The following is a 22,675-nucleotide window of genomic DNA, read 5'->3' on the forward strand; positions in this document are numbered from 1 at the left end:
CTAATGGACAAGTTGGGATGGAAATACTGTTGCTTAACATAGAAGGCAATTAGCGCACATTATGGAGTTTGGAGTAGATATACTAAATAGTAATTTGGAATGATGAAGGGTAACCGCCTAGCAGCTTGTTAGTTTGGTACATCTCTGCCATCTTCTATAAACTCATGAGCTCTCTTTTGTGCTTGGAGTGCATCTCTTCAGAGACAAAATAATCAAAAGAACCAGTGTTGCAGGATAAATATGCTTTTTTGGACAAATAGGGGATGGGGGAAGGGGTATTTAAGCATAAATTTAGTGCTAAGGAAAGGTGCCAGATGCATGGCATTACCAGTCAAAGTTTGTTAGCCAAACAATAGCTTGAAAACTCCCCTCTCTCACCAACAGAGGTGAATACAATGAATACCTGTTACCATTCACTAGGCTTTGCCCCCTCTGCCAGCTTACTGAACTCTTTCGTCTCATCCTCCCATCTGCACCTGTTTTGTTTTCATATGGTTCTCTATAGCCTCCAAGTATGCCTGGCCTTTTTTCCCTATTTACCTATCGGTACATATACCTCTCTGGATCTGACCCACTCACCTTAAGCATACAAGTTCCTGTTTCCAAAACTGTCTTTGAAAACTCTCATTTTGGCCACGAACCATAGAACCCTGCCTTCGTGACTTACCTCATTCTTCACAACGCTAACTTTAAACATAAATTTAAAAATCAAAGTAGGAACTTGAAGCATGTCAAAGGTACTGCTTGCTATGCTTTTAGGCTGTACCCTTTTCTCCTTCCTTACCACTAGTAAAGTTAGGCAGTTGGTGGTCTGATCTGGAATAGGTTTTGAATGTACAGTGTTGAGGGGGATCAAAGAAGCAACTAAATCAGTGAAATGATAATGGGAAACGTCAATTACCAGCATCCAAACATCACAACAGGGCAAGGTTTAGGGAAATGGTTGCTTGACTTACTAGAGTACTTCTTGGAATCCCTAGTCCTAAAGCACACGAGGGAAGGTTGTTTTTTTTTTTTGACTTACTCCTAACTGAGATACAGGAGTTGGTCAAAAAAGTAATTGTAGCCTTACAGCTATTAATGATTATAATTTAAGTACTGCATCCTCAGGGAGGAATTTCATATAAAAAATAAACCTGTCACTATGCACTTAGCTTTAGAAAGGGAGATTGGGGGGACGGGGGGGGGGGGGGAAGGGAGCTGATCAAAAAGGCCCTGAAGTAAAAACTTAGGAAAGTAAAATCCTTAGCCTATAATAGATATGAAGACTGTGCATATCCCAAAACAGGAAGGTAAAAGAGATGTGGTTAATTGTCAGAGATGAAGAGAGTATTCAAGCCAAACCAGTATTCTTCTGAAAATGTAAATGCAACATTAGTGAAACTAATAAAAATAACATAAATTATGGCAGATGAAATATATACATATGTATGTTTTATGAAGACAGGGATTTTTGAAGAGTAAATAGCCACAGAGAGAAACAATGCATTTTTTTTAAATGTGTGAAGCAGAAAGCTTGCAAAAGAATGAGTACATCAACTGGACTATCAGAGAGTAAAAAATGAAATTGAGACAGACAAGGCCATAGCAGAGAAGCTGAATTTTCTCTATATCAGTTGCCTTTCCACAGAAGATATCTATTCTGTCAGGTAATAAAATTTGAGATGTTGTCAACACCGGTGGTATTGGAGCAATTTGGCCTCCTGTAGTCAATTAGAATTCTTTGTGTCAGCAAAACAGGTGGTCAGATCAGGAAAAAGGTATCCAACCAGATAATTTTTTAAAGTAAAAATTACATTGACTTAGCTGATGCTTTTGTCAAATTCTTCTTACACTTGTTAATTGCCAGTCTTGCGCTAACAAGTTAAAGGACAAGAGACACATCTGAGCTGAGTAAGCAGAACTAAAATTGGCTGCAATACAAATCAGATGTCTAATAAGCTGTATAGTGATCATCCTCCTGGTGGATCTGGGGTGCACATGCTGAGCTAGAACTCCATCTGGCAGACTATTTAATGATTGACAACTACGGATCCCATTGGCATGAAATTGGTGCTTAGCCAGCAACATTTTTGGAAGAGCCCCTACATTTAAAAAAAAAAAAAAAAAAAACACCCCTCTCTTGAAACAAACATTTTTTTAGCTGTGTATCTCTGGCAACTTTGTTTCTACCTCAGCATTAGAATTTTAAAAATATTGCACTGAATTCTGTAATAAAACTGTACTTGGGGTGGGGAAGCCATAAAATAATTGTAGAATCCATTACCTTCATGATGTGACAACTAGACATTTAACTTCAAGTGGTATTTTGTTTTGAATGTATATAGTCTACTTCAGTTTTTTCCCCCACAGATGTAAACTGCAGTAATAATACAGAACAGTGTGTCTGGGGTATGACTCACTCAGGTGCATTTATTTTTTGCATTTGCATAGAGTGAAGATAGTCCGAGTCCTAAGAGACAACGCCTTTCTCATTCAGTCTTTGACTATACAGCAGCATCACCAGCCCCATCACCACCAATGCGACCATGGGAGATGACATCAAATAGGCAGCCTCCTTCAGCTCGACCCAACCAACATCACTTCTCAGGGGAACGATGCAACACACCTGCACGCAACAGGAGGAGGTAAATGGATTAGTCAGATTGTGGAGTGGTTTCTTGCTAGCTTGTCTGCTGATTCAGGCGAGACCTTTTTCAAGGCAGCAGTGATTCATTAGCATTAGAAATGAAGTATTCCTAGCAGAAGACTCCTAGTTATACAAGACTATATGATAAATATTAATTTTGAAAACTTTGTTGATAAACATTTGCTATTATCGCTGCTGAAAACTGGTATTGGAAGTAATTTATGAGGTCAGTGTACTGTCGTCCTATAATTTCGTGTGGACATGTACAGTTGGAGAGGGTGGCTGCTCCTTACCATTTTCAGTTAGAATCCGTTTATTGCTCTAATGCTGTACATTACATTAGTGTGTTGTACACATAGACAGTGTGTCAGAAAATCAACCAAAAACTAAAGATTCTTATTTCTGGACAGGCTACTACTAGTAGTAGTAGACTAATTATTTTTATAGTGCAATAAATGTGCATGACACTTAGAAAACTTACAACTTTGTCCTTCCCTAATAAACGTACAATCTAATTTCAAATGAACATAAGAACATAAGAGAGGCCGTACCGGTCAGACCAAAGGTCCATCTAGCCCAGTATCCTGTCTACCGACAGTGGCCAATGCCAGGTGCCCCAGAGGGAGTGAACCTAACAGGCAATGATCAAGTGATCTCTCTCCTGCCATCCATCTCCATCCTCTGACAGACCGAGGCTAGGGACACCATTCCTTACCCGTCCTGGCTAATAGCCATTAATGGACTTAACCACCATGAATTTATCCACTTCTGTTTTAAACTCTGTTATAGTCCTAGCCTTCACAACCGTCTCAGGTAAGGAGTTCCACAAGTTGATTGTGCACTGCGTGAAGAAGAACTTCCTTTTATTTGTTTTAAACCTGCTGCCTATTAATTTCATTTGGTGGCCCCTAGTTCTTGTATTATGGGAATAAGTAAATAACTTTTCCTTATCCACTTTCTCCACATCACTCATGATTTTATATACCTCTATCATATCCCCCCTTAGTCTCCTCTTTTCCAAGCTGGAGAGTCCTAGCCTCTTTAATCTCCTCATATGGGACCCATTCCAAACCCTTAATCGTTTTAGTTGCCCTTTTTCTGAACCTTTTCTAGTGCCTGTATATCTTTTTTGAGATGAGGAGACCACATCTGTACGCAGTATTCGAGATGAGGGCGTACCATCGATTTATATAAGGGCAATAATATATTTTCAGTCTTATTCTCTATCCCCTTTTTAATGATTCCTAACATCCTGTTTGTTTTTTTGACCGCCTCTGCACACTGCGTGGACATTTTCAGAGAACTATCCACGATGACTCCAAGATCTTTTTCCTGACTTGTAGCTAAATTAACCCCCATCATATTGTATGTATAGTTGGGGTTATTTTTTCCAATGTGCATTACTTTACATTTATCCACATTACATTTCATTTGCCATTTTGTTGCCCAATCACTTAGTTTTGTGAGATCTTTTTGAAGTTCTTCACAGTCTGCTTTGGACTTAACTATCTTTAGCAATTTAGTATCATCTGCAAACTTTGCCACCTCACTGTTTACCCCTTTCTCCAGATCATTTATGAATAAGTTGAATAGGATCGGTCCGAAGACTGACCCTTGGGGAACACCACTAGTTACCCCTCTCCATTCTGAGAATTTACCATTTATTCCTACCCTTTGTTCCCTGTCTTTTAACCAATTCTCAATCCATGAAAGAATCTTCCCTTTTATCCCATGACAACTTAATTTACATAAGAGCCTTTGGTGAGGGACCTTGTCAAAGGCTTTCTGGAAATCTAAGTACACTATGTCCACTGGATCCCCCTTGTCCACATGTTTGTTTACCCCTTCAAAAAATTCTAATAGATTAGTAAGACACCATTTCCCTTTACAAAACCATGTTGACTATTGCTCAACAGTTTGTTTTTCTATGTGTCGGACAATTTTATTCTTAACGATTGTTTCGACTAATTTGCCCGGTACCGACGTTAGACTTACCGGTCTGTAATTGCCGGGATCACCTCTAGAGCCCTTTTTAAATATTGGCATTACATTAGCTAACTTCCAGTCATTGGGTACAGAAGCTGATTTAAAGGACAGGTTACAAACCTTAGTTAACAGTTCTGCAACTTCACATTTGAGTTCTTTCAGAACTCTTGGGTGAATGCCATCTGGTCCCGGTGACTTGTTAATGTTAAGTTTATCAATTAATTCCAAAACCTCCTCTCGTGACACTTCAATCTGTGACAGTTCCTCAGATTTGTCACCTACAAAAGCCGGCTCAGGTTTGGGAATCTCCCTAACATCCTCAGCTGTGAAGACTGAAGCAAAGAATCCATTTAGTTTCTCCACAATGACTTTATCGTCTTTAAGCGCTCCTTTTGTATCTCGATCATCAAGGGGCCCCACTGGTTGTTTAGCAAGCTTCCTGCTTCTGATGTACTTAACAAACATTTTGTTATTACCTTTTGAGTTTTTGGCTAGCTGTTCTTCAAACTCCTCTTTGGCTTTTCTTATTACATTCTTGCACTTAATTTGGCAGCGTTTATGCTCCTTTCTATTTGCCTCACTAGGATTTGACTTCCACTTTTTAAAGGAAGTCTTTTTATCTCTCACTGCTTCTTTTACATGGTTGTTAAGCCACGGTGGCTCTTTTTTTAGTTGTTTTACTGTGTTTCTTAATTTGGGGTATACATTGAAGTTGGGCCTCTATTATGGTGTCTTTAAAAAGCGCCCATGCAGCTTGCAGGGATTTCACTTTAGTCACTGTACCTTTTAACTTCTGTTTAACTAACCCCCTCATTTTTGCATAGTTCCCCCTTTTGAAATTAAATGCCACAGTGTTGGGCTGTTGAGATGTTCTTCCCACCACAGGGATGTTGAACGCTATTGTATTATGGTCACTATTTCCAAGTGGTCCTGCTATAGTTACCTCTTGGACCAGCTCCTGCGCTCCACTCAGGACTAAACCTAGAGTTGCCTCTCCCCTTGTGGGTTCCCGTACCAGCTGCTCCATGAAGCAGTCATTTAAAGTATCCAGAAATTTTATCTCTGCATTTCATCCTGAAGTGAAATGTTCCCAGGCAATATGGGGATAATTGAAATCCCCTACTATTATTGAGTTCTTAAATGAGAATGAATAAAACTGACAAGGCTGATGCAAGTAGTATCATGTGATTGCTTAGATGTGTGGTGCATGTATTGCAAGGGTTTACATTTTTATCTTAGTTTAGTTTTGGGCTATGGTTCGTAAGCCTCTTTGTCAGTTGGCATTCTGTTAGTTTATTGAAGCTGTAGCACATTGTTACTTATTGTTAAAGAAGTCTTTAGGGTCACAAATCTTGGAAGCTTTGGGTCACAACTTTCAAAATTATATTTGTTTTCATACAACCAGCAGTCAAAACTAATAATGCAAGTCAATGAGTTGATTTCTTGGATTATTGCATGGAGAGGGGCAACGTGGTCCAGTGGATAGGCAATTGTCCTGTGACTCAGGAGACCTGTATTTTATTCTCAGCTCTTCAATTGACCTTCAACTGTGAATCTCTGTTTTGCCCTCTTGTCCTCTGTCTTGTCTGTTTAGACTAACCTCCTCAGGACAGGAACTCTCTCTACAGTGCCTAGCACAGTGGGCCTCGCACTTGCATGGGGTTTCCAGGCACCATCGTAATACAAATAAAAAGTAGATTACTAGTAAAATGAGCTCAATAGGCTTTTACATAATTCTGTTCAAAAGTGAAGTTAATTTGCCCTTCTTCTGATGAACTTGCTTCAGGTTTTATCAGGTTTAGTCTCTGTCACGACGTATATCCATTAATCTGCTGCCCATGTAACAAAACCTGGGCTTGCTCTGACTGGAGACTGTTTTGAAGCTGGTGGTCACCAAATGGCTAGCAAATAAATCAGTACTGCCAGCCCCAAGCATTTTAAAAAAAGCTAGACCCCAGAAAATCTTGATTCAAAATAAGCTTTGTTTGTTAGTCTGCCTTCTTCCCTCTACAGGCTCAAAAATCAGCTGTCATCCCAATTTGTGGTTATTTAGGTTTGACATTCACCCTTATGTACACAGTGGACGCAAGGGTGGACTTCTCTCAGCTGCAGGGAAAGTGTCTGCGTGGTTTGCCCTCTGCTATTTGGGAAGATGGAGCTGCCATTTTTCTCCTTTCGTCCTTTCCTTGCCACACTCCAGCTTCCATCCCCATTCTTCCTGCCTCCCCTGATGTATAACACACCACCTTCCCTCTGCCTTCTCCTCAGTCTTGTTACCCTCATGTTCCTTCGGATCAGCTCCATGACAGTAGTTCTGGTACTCTGCTCCCTGATTGAGAACATTAAAAAAGTTCCTGGGGGGGGCGGGGGGAGGAGTACTTATGTTGAACAGCTAAATACAGTGGACAGGAATCTCCAGTTACAGACAGCTGTGATTGTTACTGGCTAAGAATTGCATGCATCTGGTTATATTTATTTGTTACTCCGTTTCCCCAACCTTGTTTCATTTGTTTGGTCCACAAGTTAGGCCTTGTCTTTTAAGTTTTTAGAGACAGCTTGTCATTTACTATTTTTGTGTATTACCCAGCACAATGGGGCCCAAACTGGTTGAGGCCAATGAGCACTACTGCAGTATGAAGGTTAAGTGCAGGTTGTGACTACTTTGCATGAGGCATTTCCAATAATTCCAAGTTAGTCATCTGATAGATAACCTCCCCATGTGTAGCTCTCAGAGTTACACCTAAGGAAAGGGACATTTCTTTGCAATTCTGACATATATCTGATCACCTCAGAGAAGTCTGTTTGCATCAAGTTCTGTTTTTTCCACAGTACTATGTTCTGTGCTGCCCATAAATCAGTATATAGAAAAGTGCCCCAAAAGTGTTGACAGTTTTTGTTTTCGTTATGCCTTGTTTCCTTCTGGGTAATTAACAGAAGTAAAGCTTGACCACTGGGACTACTTGTGGAAAGGTAAAGGCAGAACTGAAGCTAAAAAAGCTACTGTGACTAAAGATAAATGGCAGGGGAAACTAGGGCATCTCTACTTGTTTAGTTTTTTCAAAATGTTGAAACTGCCATCAGTGACTTTTACCACTCCGGAACTTTTCCAACCCCAAGTCCTTCCTTCCTATGACGTTACAGCTTTGCACCGATGTTAGCTGAAGATTAGAGAGATAAATCAGACCATTTAAGCTTCATATCTGCTACTGTAAAGGTGTTTATAAAGAAAGTTTAAATCTGAATTCACTAAAACTTAAATCTTGCTGCCTGCATTATGAAATGAAATATCTGCAGTAGTAGATACAAAATTATATAGGTCTATCTTATATAATGATGTACAACCTTGAACAAGTGGACCTTAGTAGTAATGCAATTTTTAGACATTTAAAAGCCGTCACTAACATAAAGCATACTTGAATACCTTGGGCAAGTTGATTTATATGTAACTGAATGTACACAACCTTAAAGCTAGATTTGTATCTGTGCAGCTTTATTTGATTGTCTAGTGTGATTATGGAAAGCACTGGGGGTAAATCTTTTCGGATGACACCAATAATAGCTACGTCAGCATAACTTTATTAGTAGTTATGCAAAAATTATCAAACACTATAATAGATTCCTAAAATGGAGGAATACAAGGGAAACATGTACCTGCTTATAAGGCTTAAATCAGCAAAGCTCTCCTATAATATAACACAAGTAATTATAAGCGGGATCGGTAACAACACTTGTTGTTAAGATTGCCTGACAGTTCCCATTATAAGACACTGTTTTCAGTTGCTTATGACTTTGCCAAACTTTAATGATTTGAGCTGAAATTTTCTATCCTGGGTGTTCTAGCTCAGGATGATTTTTTTTTTTTTTTTTTTTTTTTTTTTTTTTTTTTTTTTGAGGTGGGGGGAATTTCAGCCAAAACAGTTTCACCTTCTTTTGAGAATCAGGTGAGAGGAAAAAAATGTTTTGCCCATGTTAAAACAGTCTGGTGTCTTTTTCTTTGAGGAAAAAGTGCCCCCATGCTTTGCAGCAGAGACTTGAAATTTGGGCAGAAGGTGGCCTATGTCAAATTTGCCTTTTCCTGTTCTTGTGAAAATCTGCCCAAATTTGGCCAAATTATAAGACTTGGAAAAATCACAGTTTGCGTATGCTCTGTAGAGACTTGCTAGCGCGCAGCTATTCGCCAAAGTTTTCGTCTGCAATGGGCGTGCTCCAGAGACCAGGCAAGTCACTTAAACTAAACTTCTTGCAGGTAGTCATTAATTGCTCATTTTCTGAGTGCTGACTTCAAACCCTGGCATCTGATTAGCAGAAGGCCTGAGCACTCTCAGTTGCAAATAAAGTCAATAGGAGCTGTACTTTGATCACCGAAAGAGCTATGTTATGCTCCGTAATCCGGTTTTAGATGTCTCAAATTGGGCATCCAAAATGAGTGGATACTTTTTATATTAATCTGTCACAGTTCCCCCTCTGTAAAATGGGGATAATATCACCACCTTAGCTCACAAGGGTGGTGTGAAAATAAATGAAAGTTTGTGAAGCATTCAGCTACTACATTAAGTGCCAGAGAAAAAGCCCATGAAGAAATTAATAATTCTATCTTCACAGCAGGTATGAATAGTGTGCACTACATAAGGCCTGAGGCCACACACTGAATAATGAGGAGAAAACAAGATATTGAATAGCTGCTCATTTAGTGAGCAACATCCATTCTGTGTGCTGAATGAGTCACAGGGTCCTTTGGGGGGAAAAAAAAAGTGTGAGATCATATACTTGTAGACTGTCTCCTCATGCATACGTACAAGATTGCACAAGCAACCTTAATCCTGGCATTTTCTAACTTTTGAGTGCTTGACTTGGCAACCTTCATGTTCTTTTAATGTATCTTGTGATTACAATATCTGTATAAAGTGCTTATATTAATTTAGCTTATGCTGGTTCTCCTGATTGGCATATTTTGGTATAATCACTGAACCCTGAAATAATTGCATCTATACTGAGGCTTTTATCAGTATACCACTGTCTGTTTAAAAAATAAAATCACATCCCTAGCTGATATAACAATGTTGATGGAACTGTCTAGTATAGGCTTGTCCTCAGTATTGGATTATGTATGATATTGTTTAAGAAAGAGGCCTGTGGCAATTTGTGTGACGTCTTCCCTCTTAACGTGTTCCCAGTCCTCCTGTTAGACGCCAGAGAGCGAGAAGGGATCGCCTGTCTCGACACAATTCCATTAGTCAAGACGAAAACTATCACCATCTCCCCTACGGACAGCAACAAGCAATAGAAGAGCCCCGAGCCTTCCACCCACCGAATGTATCCCCCCGTATGTTGCACCCAGCCGCTCATCCGCCACAGCAGAATGCAGTGATGGTCGACATTCATGAACAGGTATGAGAATGTTGGGCTGAATGTGCTATGGACACTGCATTTCTCTAAGACTTTCAAAAACTCCGAGTAGTTGGCATTGAAAATAGAACACTGTGGTAACTACTGCTGGCAGTCTGTTGGGGCAGTTTCTTTCAAGGGTCATAATGGTGCACTAGTAACATACAGCAGTGAACATATCATAAAATATTGGTTATAAAAAAAAAAAAAACAAAGCCTAACAGAGAGTGAAAGTTACCGATTTGGCCAAGGCAGCCATCAGCACAGTTCCAGAGGCCTTCCGATCACACTTTTGAAACATAAATTTTCTGCTTCTGAAGTGAATTTAGTTTGAGAGGGGATGTGGTGTAGTTATGAAGTAGGCATTCATAAACGCTGAAATAAAATACATATCTTTAGCTCTACGTGCTTTTACAGGATTAAAGTAGACAATATAAAAATAGAATTCACAATGCATATAATTGACTGCCTTCATGTGGATAGAATCTAATAAACTCCTGTTTTCAGCCCCAAATCTGTTACTCTGACTCTCAGACCACTCCCTCCCCAAATGGCCCAGAAAGAAGTTAATCTTGGCAGCATATCCTAAAAGTGAAGTTTCAGATTGAGACACCAAGAGGTGGAGCAGTTTCCAGAATCAAGGACCCTTTGGAGAAGATGTCCCACTAGCCTAGCCCCACCCTGTTCACATCAGAGGGCCTAGAGCCCAAGTGCATTTGTTGACTGCAACTACATAGCATCACATGGGGAGGGAGTTGGCCTGTCAGGTAGCCAGGTTGCAAACTGTTTAGAGCTTTATGTTAAAATTAATACTTTAAAACCCTGCCTGTAAACTAATGTGGTCAGTGCAGATAAGGGATCACTGTGCAAAGTTCTCCTCAGTAAGCAGACATCTACATTATGTGCCTGTGAACAAGTACAAGTTTAAGCTAACAGTCCTTCTGGCCTTCTCCGAATTTTCCCTTGTGTCTGATAAGTGATCAACTTGCTGGAGCATCTCAAAATGAACACCAAATTTGTCCTCCCACTCCGAATGATGAGATTACATCAGGGCATGTCTGGGGGGAAACAGGTCCCACAGCACTGCTTCTGTGCCCTCTCGGCATCTTCTATAACCAGTGTGTCAGTGTTACCAAGGTCTAGTCGCCGTGGTTATTGGTGGGTCCTTCATGCTGGTCCTTGACACTGATCCTACTTCAGGGAAGGGATCACTTCCTCCTGGATGCCATGGTTGCTCTGCTCCATGAGAGAAGTAGTCCTCTCCTGACTCACATCTGGCACGACCATCAGTGCCTAGCAGTCATTGCCTAGGAACCTCTGCTAACCCTGCTACAAAAGGTCTGCAGTGGTGCCTGAGCTAAGTCAAAGGCCACTTGGACTATCTCCCCATAATGTTTTCGTCATAGAGGTATGCAAGACTGTCATCTGTGTAGTAATACTTGTTTGGTTCTGTAGCAGATCAGGAGAGCAGTTGTCTTTCATTTATATTAGGGCTGTCAACTAATAGTGGTTAACTCAAGCGATTAACTCAAAACAAATTAACTCGATTAAAAAAATTAATCGCATCTTTAATTGCACTGTTAAACAATAATAGAATACCCATTTAAATTTATTATACATATTTTTGGTTGGTTTTTCTACAGTTTCAAATATATTGATTTTCAATTATGCTAACGAAGCATGAAAGGGCATACAAATGTTTAGCATATCTGGCATGTAAATACCTTGCAATGCTGGCTATAACAGTGCCATGCGAACTCCTGTTGTTGCTTTCAAATGACATACATAAGAAGTAGGCAGCAGTATCTCCCGTAAATGTAAACACACTTATTTGTCTTAGCGATTAGCTGAACAAGAAATAGGACTGAGTGGACTTGTAGGCTCTGAAGTTTTACATTGATTTATTTTTGAGTTCAGTTATATAAAAAAAATAAAAATCTACATTTGTAAATTGCACTTTCACAATAGAGATTGCACTACTGTACTTGTGTGAGATGAATTTAAAAATACGATTTCCTGTTTCTTTTTTACAGTGCAGTGATTTGTAATAAAAAATATGAAGTGATTACTGTACACTTTGTATTCTGTGTTGATTGAAATCAATATATTTGGAAAATGTAGAAAATATCCAAAAATATTTAAATGGTATTCTATTCTTGTTTAACATTGCGATTAAAACTGGGATTAATTGAGATTATTTTTTTAATTTTGCAATTAATTGTGATCCATTTTTTAAATAATTTGACAGCCTTAATTTGTATTTATTTCCACCTGTGTACTAGTTTGTTCCTGCTTGTTAATTCCCCCAGAGCGGGATCTAGGCAAGCAATTCATGAAGGAAGAAGAAGGGTTTCTCAAGATAACTGCCTTTTATGGATCCACACTCCTTGTCTCTAATTCTTTGGAGTCTTTACTGGAGATTTCTGATATAGTATAAGAAACCAAGCAGTGGTTGGGGCCCTCTGTCTTTTAGTCCCTCGGGTTTGAATGTTGAGTTCTAGTAGATGTTGCTAATTCCCAGCCCTGGGCATTTTCAGACCAGGAGTGTGGGTCCTTAGTGGCAGTTACCTGTAATTGTGCTTTGAGGCATGTAACCTTTCCCTTCCTAGCTTTTAAATTAGCCTTTGGTTTTATCCACTGTTCTGTTAAGCTTGAGCTTTCACCTTCGAGTGGGAATATGCAAAGATGGTTATCTTGGGAGAAAAAAATTATCTGAATTTTTTTCTTCGATATCTCTGTGGAAAATCATTTATCCTCTCTTCCCATCAGAGTTTGGAAGACTGTTTAGCTACTTGTACATTTTTCCTTCTGATTTTAATTCTTTTATGTGGGAGTTACTGCCTCCTTTTTGAAAGGAACTAATCTGAACACATGAGGGGGGCCCTACAGAATCTGAGATGTTTGTGTCTTGGAGGATTTAATGTTTTGAGTTGAGAGTTCCCTCTCTGGCGTTATTCAGGAAGCACTGATGTAAGAGCAGTAATCTATTGAGGAGGATATTTTTTAAGAACAGGAATTACAGGTTTGTAACTCTCTTTTATACTGTCGGTGTAAAATGTGATTTTTCTGGTATTCAGTGAAAGTTTGCTATTTTTAAATGTCAAACCGTAACTGTTCAGAACCCTCTGAATTGTGTAAATTAACAAAATTACTGAAAATTGTTTGTTTCAATACAGATCCACCAGGGCACAGTCCCTGTCTCATACACAGTAACAACGGTGGCACCACATGGGATTCCGCTCTGCACAGGCCAGCACATACCAGCTTGTAACACACAGCAGGTCCCAGGATGTTCTGTGGTTTTCAGTGGACAGCACCTTCCCGTCTGCAGTGTGCCTCCTCCAGTAAGTAGGTTTATCTAATGACACAGGCTTTCATCTCCAGTGTGTGGGGTGGGCAGCCTGGAGCTTCACAGCTAATGTGGTTTTGCCGTTTCCATCAGAGAAATCCATTCTTCACTGGGGCAAAGTGTGGGTGGCCTTTTAGCTTGATGCAGGGTTGCGTGTTTTATGTTTATGTACTTTTTTTCCATAGTGGTGTAGTACTTTCTTAACATGTTTTAACTAAAGTCAGAACTAGCTTAGGCTCCAGTCTCTGGACACACATCCATAGCTTCGCAAAACAAGTTAAGGAATTTGGAGGAAAGGGTTTTTTAAGTTAATCAAATAGTAGGAAGCCCACTAAAATAATTGACTAGGTGCAAGAGACCCCTTCCCCTCAGAGGATGTGCGCGCATATATAAAATCAGGCCTTCCAGCTACATCTCTAAAATCAATAATTTGTGTAAATACTAGCAAAATTTTTAAAAGAAGACTAACACAGGCCAAAAGATAGCACAACTATTTGGAAACACATTAACAAAGAAACTGTCAAATCATCCTTGTTTATCTAATAACCATGTTTCTCCCACATTGCTGGGAGCAGAATAACTGACTTGCCGAGCTAACTCTTTCCTGTCTCAGACCTGAAATGGTACAGAGAGTTCATCCAGATACTAGATGGGGATAATACCATCCAGCTACGTTACATGCATACCGCCTTGCTGTCAGAGAGAGAACTATCATTATGTAAGTGCTGACAGTGCACTCAGTATTGTACAAGTAACAAATTAAGCCACTCCCTGAGGAGCTCACACAATCCAGAAATCCAGAAAACTGCCTTTTCATGTGTGTTTTAAATAAGGCGATAATGGAAAGTAACACATGTTGTGTCTACGCCCCAGTAATCATTTGGAACATATAGACTGGAAAAAATCTTTGTGCGCGCAGGGCTGCATTTCTCTCAGTACCAATTCTTCTGTACCAGTCACACTACTGAGCAGTTCTCTAGCCCCCACTTCTGTACTGATTAAATTTTTTTTCTATATAGTTAACTTGGCTTTGTTTTTATAGAATCATAGAATATCAGGGTTGGAAGGGACCTCAGGACATCTAGTCCAACCCCCTGCTCAAAGCAGGACCAATTCCCAACTAAATCCCAGCCAGGGCTTTGTCAAGCCGGCCTTAAAAACCTCGAAGGAAGGAGATTCCACCACCTCCCTAGGTAACGCATTCCAGTGCTTCACCACCCTCCTAGTAAAATAGTGTTTCCTAATATCCAACCTAGACCTCCCCCACTGCAACTTGAGACCATTGCTCCTTGTTCTGTCATCTGCCACCACTGAGAACAGCCTAGTTCCATCCTCTTTGGAACCCCCCCTTCAGGTAGTTGAAAGCAGCTATCAAATCCCCCCCCCCTCATTCTTCCCTTCTGCAGACTAAACAATCCCAGTTCCCTCAGCCTCTCCTCGTAAGTCATGTGCTCCAGACCCCTAATCATTTTTGTTGCCCTCCACTGGAATTTTTCCACATCCTTCTTGTAGCGTGGGGCCCAAAACTGGACACTGTACTCCAGATGAGGCCTCACCAATGTCGAATAAAGGGGAACGATCACGTTCCTCGATCTGCTGGCAATGTCCCTACTTATACAGTTGCCCTACTTATACACTACTTATTGCAGTTCTAGAAGTTATGAAAATAGGGTGACTTAATGTCGTGGTTTAGGTGTGAACTAACATTGTGTTAAGAACCTTAATTTCCTGAGTAAAGCACTTTTCTGACTTCAGAGTTAATTTCTCAACTTTAACAATGCATAAATAAACCTTTTAATCTGTAATATTTATATGAAGTGTATATGCAGAAGCATATCAGTCCATTTTACAACATTTTGTTAACATATGAACGTTGACCGCCCCAATTCACACCAGCATAACTTTTTTTTTCTTCTTTTTCAAGAAGATTCATTCCCTTTCCAGCTCCTGTTTACTTCAGGGGCTTTTTGAGCAGTGAAAATTGCTCATATAATTTGTAAAAAATTATGGGCTTGATTCTCATTTACACTAAAGATACTCTAAATTGTAATTACATTCACAGCTATTTCAAGGCCCTTTACACTGCCAGAGCAATCTATTTCAGAAGTTGTTGATGCATCTAAGTTGATGGACCAGGGACAGCAGTTTTAATTCACTTTGTCCAGACCCCATTCACTCCCTGTTGGATATCTTCTTCAGCTTTCTGGCATCCTGCAGTCTAAGATGCCTGTTGGTAGCACTTCCTCTTCCTAGTTGTTTCTTTGCTGCAGCACCTCAATCCTGTGCAGGGAGAGGGAGCTGTCAAAATTGAGGTGATCTGTTACATGGTCAGAGTGCCAGGGAAGCAGAGAGGAGACCTCTCCGGTCTATATAGATTAAGTCACAGTTTTAAGAGCTGTGGGATCTTTAATGCTCAGACCCGTCAGTGGAGCCACATCTAGCTCACGGAAGTGAGTGACTGTGACAATGAAACAGTGGTTTGAACAGTGAACTCCTGCGAAAGAGACAGTCTCACATGGCCCCGAAAGTGCTAAGGAGCAACAGATGAAATTGGAAAAGGAGCATCTGTGCAGAGCAACCCGAAGAACTGATTGGAGGTGCACCCACCTATCTACCCTCCTAATGAAGCATTTCTGGCTTTATGCAGTCTCGTAAAATCTGTGGAACAGCAGAGGACAACGGGGAGAAAGTCCAGTTCGAAAGCAACTACTACAATTAAAACTGCAGAGGAATTCGTTTTAAAGGAACCCTCCGGAATGTTTCAAAATCTGAGCTGGGAGAGCACAGAGAAGAAAATCTTTCATTGACAAATGCTCAGAGTGGTATAATCTGATTGGGGAAGCAGCTCTGTAGTTCCAGTGCACACATGGGTGGAAGATAATTATGGGTTTGGAACCATCTTCACTTAAACTGATTTCTGCCTTATCCATGACATTTTGTTACAATACTATTTTGTATTCAAAACATAACAAGTTTGCCCATAAAACAGTCATAAAATACAGTTTAATCTGCTCATGGAAGGAGATAACACATCAATTTCATCGTGTATATTCAGTTCAGTGAAATCACTATATTAAAAGAACGTTACATTTGCAGGGAAAAATGAAGGTGAGGAAATAGTCTGCCCATCTTCAGCCCTGCCCTCTTGTGCTCATACATTACAGTAATTTTTAATCACATGATAGCATGATATTATTTCCACAAGACCTGTCTTGCTCAGTGCCTATATCTGTGACCAATCAAAACTGATTTTTCACCTGATCATCAAAATGTGTTGTCTGTCTCAAATTTCAGCTTTCTAGGTCCACTTATAGATATTAGAACTGTTCCCAAAAAAGGTTGTTGGGTTTTTTTTGTTTTTTAATGTTAGGGTGGCTTTTCATTGCCTTCATCTAAGAAATGACAGAAACATGTTTGCATACATTTTTTTAAAAAATCACCTTTGGGCAAAGACAAAATCTGGAAAATTTTCAGCCTGTAAAATGAAAGCTTGACAGCTTATGCAAGGCATTTGACTTGGTACCATGTGGCATTTTGATTTAAAAAAAAAAAAAAAAAAAAAAAAAAAAAAAAAGAAAATGATGCAAAGTTAACATAGCACATGTTAAATGGATTAAAAACTGGCTAACTGAAAGATCTCAAAATGCAGTGCAAACAGGGAATCCTAGAGAGCGTGTGGTGTTTCTAGTGAGGACCTGCAGGAATCGGTTCATCGCCCTATGCTATTTAATACTTTTATCAATGACCTAGAAGAAAACATAAAATCATTATTGAAAGTTTGTGGATGTCAGGAAACTTAAAGTGGTAAATAATGAAGAGGACAGGTCACTGATACAAAGCGATCTGGATCGCTCGGTAAACTGGGCGCAAGCAAACAATGTGCCTTTTCATATGGCCAAATTAAATGTATACATCAAGGAACAAAGAATTCAGGCCTATACTTACAGGGCTGAAGATTTTATCCTGGGAAGCAGGTGACTCTGACATGGACTTGGGGGGTCACGGTGGATAATCTGCTGAACATGAGTTTAAGTGCAATGCAATGGCCAAAGGGGCTTATGTGATCCCTGCATGTATAAACCGGGGAATCTCAGGTAAGAGTATCATATCAACGGCCGACAGACCAGGTACTGATGGTACTAAGAAACCCAGAGCTCCTACGCAGTTGAGCTCCGCCACAGGCATTAAGGGGAAAGTGAAACCCCATGGCACAGCACCAGCAAGCAAACCATTGGTACTGAGCATTCCAGCGCTAATGCTGCCACCTACTGCTGGTACTATGCATGCCAGCCACACACCTGCACCGATAAACACACTCCAGCACACGGTACCGAGCTCCGCCATCCCACCGGTACTGAGACCAGGCACATGACAGCAGTTCCTGTGTCACATAGACTTATCTGTCTCGGTACTGCAGTCTCCTCTCCTCACACTAACGGTACCATGGTACGTGCGGTACTTAGCCAACCCAGCTCTCCACAGCGTTCACCACAATTCTCTAGTGGGGAGGACAATGAAGAGAAGGATATAGGAATGCTGTGGCAAGTGTCCTCTCCTGTGGCTACTCCTCCCACACAGGCCCCACCAAGCATGGGATTCCCTGTAGATTTTACAAACCAACCCTGGTATGGCCAACCCTGGATGCCCACAGTGCCCTTTCAACCGCAATGGCCATTCTGGCAGCCATGGGCTCCGTATCCACAACAGCAACAACAGGGAATACCCACCACTCTGCTCGCAACTGGTGCACCTCAGCCACCCATACTGCCATCAAGGCACCTTCTGCTGTCTCCCAACAAGGGACCGAAGAACAGGAGGAATTCTCGGACCCAAACGACCAGGCTGACATCAGGTTTCATCTTTCTCACCGGATGGCACAATTATGCCTCCACCTCCCACCACAGCAGACAATTTCAGGATTTCTACAAGACGGTGGCCACTTTGCTAGACATCTCTCTGGAAGAGGTCCAGGAATCTCACCATAAGCTAGTGGATATACTACACACGTCCACTTCATCCAAAATCGCCCTTCCCGTGAATGTTGTGATTATGGACCCTGTGAAATCGCCTTGGCAAACCCCAGCAACGATTGCACTTGCCTGTAAAAGGTCTGATAAGAAGTATTACATGCCGGCCAAGGGCACTGAATTCTTTTCCTCACATCCAACGCCGAATTCGTTGGTTATCGATGCGGTGAACGAACGGGGTAAGCTATCATATGGGGTGTTTCTTTAGTATTGTTAAGACTGGAAACAGCTCGACCTGTTCGGCCGCAAAGCATACTCGGCTGCAACCTTATAATTGAGAATTGCCAACTATGAGGCCCTACTGGCAAAGTATGATCACAATAATTACACAAGTCTCTCAGAATTTATAAACTTTATTCCAGAAGACAAAAAGGATCAATACAAAGCACTCATCACAGAGGGCCATCTTATCACCAGAACAGCGCTACAAGCTGCCCTTGACTCCACTGATTCCACTGATTCCACAGTGAGATCCATAGCAACAGGAGAGCCTACTCATTTCATCTGTCCGGTTTCCTAAAGCCAGTGCAGACCACTGTAGAATACTTACTGTTCAAAGGCTCCAAACTCTTCGCGGACAAAACGGACAAGTTATTGCATATCCTGAAGGACTCCAGGGCCACCTTGTGGTCTCTGGGCATCCACACACCTAGGAACAAGAGATGGCAGACCAATTATCAAACTCCTCAATGCTTCCACCCCCCTCCGTATACCCAACTAAATAGATATTACAACCAAAAGGGGCGGAAACAGAAAACTTAGAGGAGAAGGCAGTTAGCTTCGTCGACTACTACCTCTCAGCCATCAACCTCTAGACAAGATTTGAAGCCTTGGTCCAGGGCTCAAGAATCCCATCTCTCTCCATGCTGGCACGATCTACCACTTGCAAAATTTTTGGAGATCGCCTACTTCCATTCTACCCCATCTGGCAGTCCATCACCACAGACAGATGGGTATTAGAAATCATCAAAACCAGATACTCCACCCCCCGCCCCTTCCCTGTCCCTATTTAGGGACTCCTCTCACGAACATCTACTGTGGGAAGAGGTGAACCATCCATCTCCTATCCCTGGGAGCAGTAGAACCCAAACCAACCGAGTACAGTAGTCCCATTACTTTTTCATGCAGGAAAAAAAAAAAACAGGAGGTTGGAGACCTATTTTCAATCTACGGCGACTCAACAATTTGTAAAAACAGAGATTCCCAGGATTCGAGAACGGGGACTGGTTTTCAGCCCTCGACCTTCAGGACACGTATTTTCATGTATCTATCCATCCCTCACATGGGAAACTTCTGCAGTTTACAGTAGCACGAGAACACTTTCAGTTCTACCCTTCGGCCTTTCCACTGCACTGTAGGTATTTTCCAAAGTACCCGCTGTAGTAGTGGCCTACCTACGCCGAGAGGGAATAATATTCCCGTACTTGGACGACTGCCTGCTGAAAGCACCAACACTTCAGACCAGCCATAGATTCCATCAAACATACAATAAATCTCTTCACCTCCTTACAACTTAAAATAAACTTGCAAAAGCCTACTCTAACACTTGTCCAATGCAAAGAACTTGCCTACAACTCCTAGGCCACATGGCTGCCACGACATCCGTCATCCAACATGCAAGGCTACACGTGCGGTGCCTTCAAGCCTGGTTAAGGACAAATTATGCACCCCACAGGCATAGCATAAACAAATTCCTCACCATACCCAATAAAGGACTCCCTGCAGTGGTGGACCAATCCAGACAACGTCTGCAGGGGTGTGCCGTTTCTGCCGAATCCACCAGCGCTCACCATCACCACGGACACATCCCTCCTAGGCTGGGGGGGCACATCGACAGACACATTCTATACAGGTCCGCTGGTCTCCAGCAGAGTCCCAGCTTCAGATCAACCTGCTGGAACTACGAGTGATTCAGAATGTCTGTTCTCATTTTCTACCACTAATCCAAAACAAAACGGTACAGATCCTCATGGACAATGTAGCCATTATGTTCTACATAAACAGGCAAGGGGGAGTGCAGTTACACTCCTACGTGTGGAAGCCATGCATCTTCGGCAATAGTGCATCAAACACAACGTCCGTGTTGTAGCTTCATACCTACCTGGCTGCCAGAGCAACATGGCAGATGTCCTGAGCAGGAAGTTTTATCAAGACCATGAATGGGAGCTGAACATCTGGGTCATCCGAGATATTTTTCAGATGTGGGGGTCCCAACAATAGACCTCTTCACAACCACACACAACTCCAAATGCCCCCAGTTCTGCTTCAGAGCAGACTTGGGCGACACCTTCCTCATCAAGTGGAACACCCCCCTCCTGTACTCCTTCCTTCCCAATCCCCTTCTAGCCCATGTACTCCATAAGATGAAACAAGATGGATCCAGAGTCATCCTAATAGCCCCCACATGGACGTGACAAACATGGTATCCTTACCTTCTCTACACATAGGCTCCCACTTCTGCCTCGGCTTCTATCGCAGGATGCAGGTCACATCATCCATCTGGATCCCCAAAAACTCCATCTCAAAGCCTGGTTACTACATGGCTCTTGGGTTCTGAAATGACATATTCCGCAGAAATTCAGAACATATTAAACAGCTGTAGGGTAACTGCCCGACACACCTACAGACATAAGTGGAAATCACTATTTGAATCAAGCTGCCAATGCAAACAGGCTGCACCTGTGTCAGCCTCCTTACCTCTTATTTTAGACTCTCTCCTGGAACTTAAACGGGACTTTCCATGAGTTCCATCCGTGTACACCTGTCGGCCATCACGACATTTTATCATAAAGCTGATGGATTCTCTATTTTCACGCTTCCTAAAGGGTGTCTCCAACTCCTATCCAGAAGTGAGAAAACCTGCCCCACCATGGGACTTCATCCTAGTCCTTCACACCCTCACTGGGCCCCCTTTCAAGCCCATAGCTAGAAGCTCCTTAATACACCTCTCTATGAAGGTTGCATTTCTAGTAGCCATTACATCTGCCAGATGGGTGGGAGAACTAGCTGCTCTCATGACGGACCCACCCTATACGATCTTTTTTAAAGATAAAGTATCTCTCAGACCCCCATCCTAAGTTTTTGCCTAAGGTGGCTTCATCCTTTCACCTTATCCAACCTATATACTTACCTATATTTTTTTCCGAAACCACATACAGACAATAGACTATCCAGACTACGCTTCTTGGACGTCCGCAGGGTTCTCGCCTTTTATAGCGATAGAACAAAATCTTTTTGTAAGTCTCCAAAATTATTCACCGAACAATCCAAGGGGCACGCCATTTCCAAACAATGCCTATTGTGACAAAGTTCCTCCTCTATCTTGGTGGGTCCTGCGCTTATTGGTGGATTTTCTTGCCTCAGAGATTCACCATGTGGGTTGGGGAACAGCCCAGAGACCTTCCCCTCTGGGAGAACCCACAGTGCAGGTCAATTGGGAGGTTTGGGGGGAACCCGGGCCCGCCCTCTACTCCGGGTTCCAGCCCAGGGCCCTGTGGACTGCAGCTGTCTATAGTGCCTCCTGTAACAGCTGCATGACAGCTACAACTCCCTGGGCTACTTCCCCATGGCCTCCTCCAAACACCTTCCTTATTCTCACCACAGGACCTTCCTCCTGGTGTCTGATAATGCTTGTGCTCCTCAGTCCTCCAGCAGCACACCCTCTCACTCTCAGCTCCTTGCGCCTCTTGCTCCCAACTTCTCAACTCCCACCACAAACTGAAGTGAGCTCCTTTTTAAAACCCAGGTGCCCTGATTAGCCTGCCTTGATTGATTCTAGAAGCTTCTTCTTAATTGGCTCCAGGTGTCCTAATTAGCCTGCCTGCCTTAACTGGTTCTAGCAGGTTCCTGATTACTCTAGTGCAGCCCCTGCTCTGGTCACTCAGGAAACAGAAAACTACTCATCCAGTGACCAGTATATTTGTCCTCTACCAGACTCCTGTACCCCACTTGTCTGGGTCTGTCACACTATACAAATGGATATCAGACTTTATCAAACTCTGTTTCTCTAGTATGAACAACAATCCCCTATGGGGCTCCATACATACTCTACTAGGAGTCTCTCAACCACCATAGCATTTTGCAATAACATCCCTATTGCAGAAATCTGTAGGACCGCAACCTGGACCTCATCGCACACTTCTATACAACACTATGTGTGGCAACAACACGCATCTTCCGATACCCTGTTTGGTCACGCTCTGCTTTCATCTACTATGACTTCAACTGCGGAGGCACTGCTCTGAAGTCATTTAAAGTAGAGCACTCACAGGGACACCACTTGAAGAAGAAGAAAGTTAC

General features: G+C 41.9%; 1 protein-coding gene across 3 annotated transcripts in view; it reads left to right on the forward strand.

Annotated features, from left to right (window-relative positions):
* RNF38 (ring finger protein 38) overlaps positions 1-22,675 on the forward strand; it is a 200,250-nt gene that overhangs the window by 144,997 nt on the left and 32,578 nt on the right. For all 3 annotated transcript variants that reach the window (XR_004646068.1, XR_004646069.1, XM_034773162.1), the window contains 3 exons: positions 2,434-2,627; positions 9,790-10,003; positions 13,177-13,344. Coding sequence is in view for 1 of the 3 variants with exons in the window: in XM_034773162.1 (XP_034629053.1) it covers positions 2,434-2,627; positions 9,790-10,003; positions 13,177-13,344 (576 nt within the window). In the remaining 2 variants the exon portion in view is untranslated. The remainder of the gene's footprint in view (positions 1-2,433; positions 2,628-9,789; positions 10,004-13,176; positions 13,345-22,675) is intronic.

The sequence above is a fragment of the Trachemys scripta genome, chromosome 6, assembly GCF_013100865.1.
Source record: "Trachemys scripta elegans isolate TJP31775 chromosome 6, CAS_Tse_1.0, whole genome shotgun sequence".
NCBI lineage: Eukaryota > Metazoa > Chordata > Testudines > Emydidae > Trachemys > Trachemys scripta.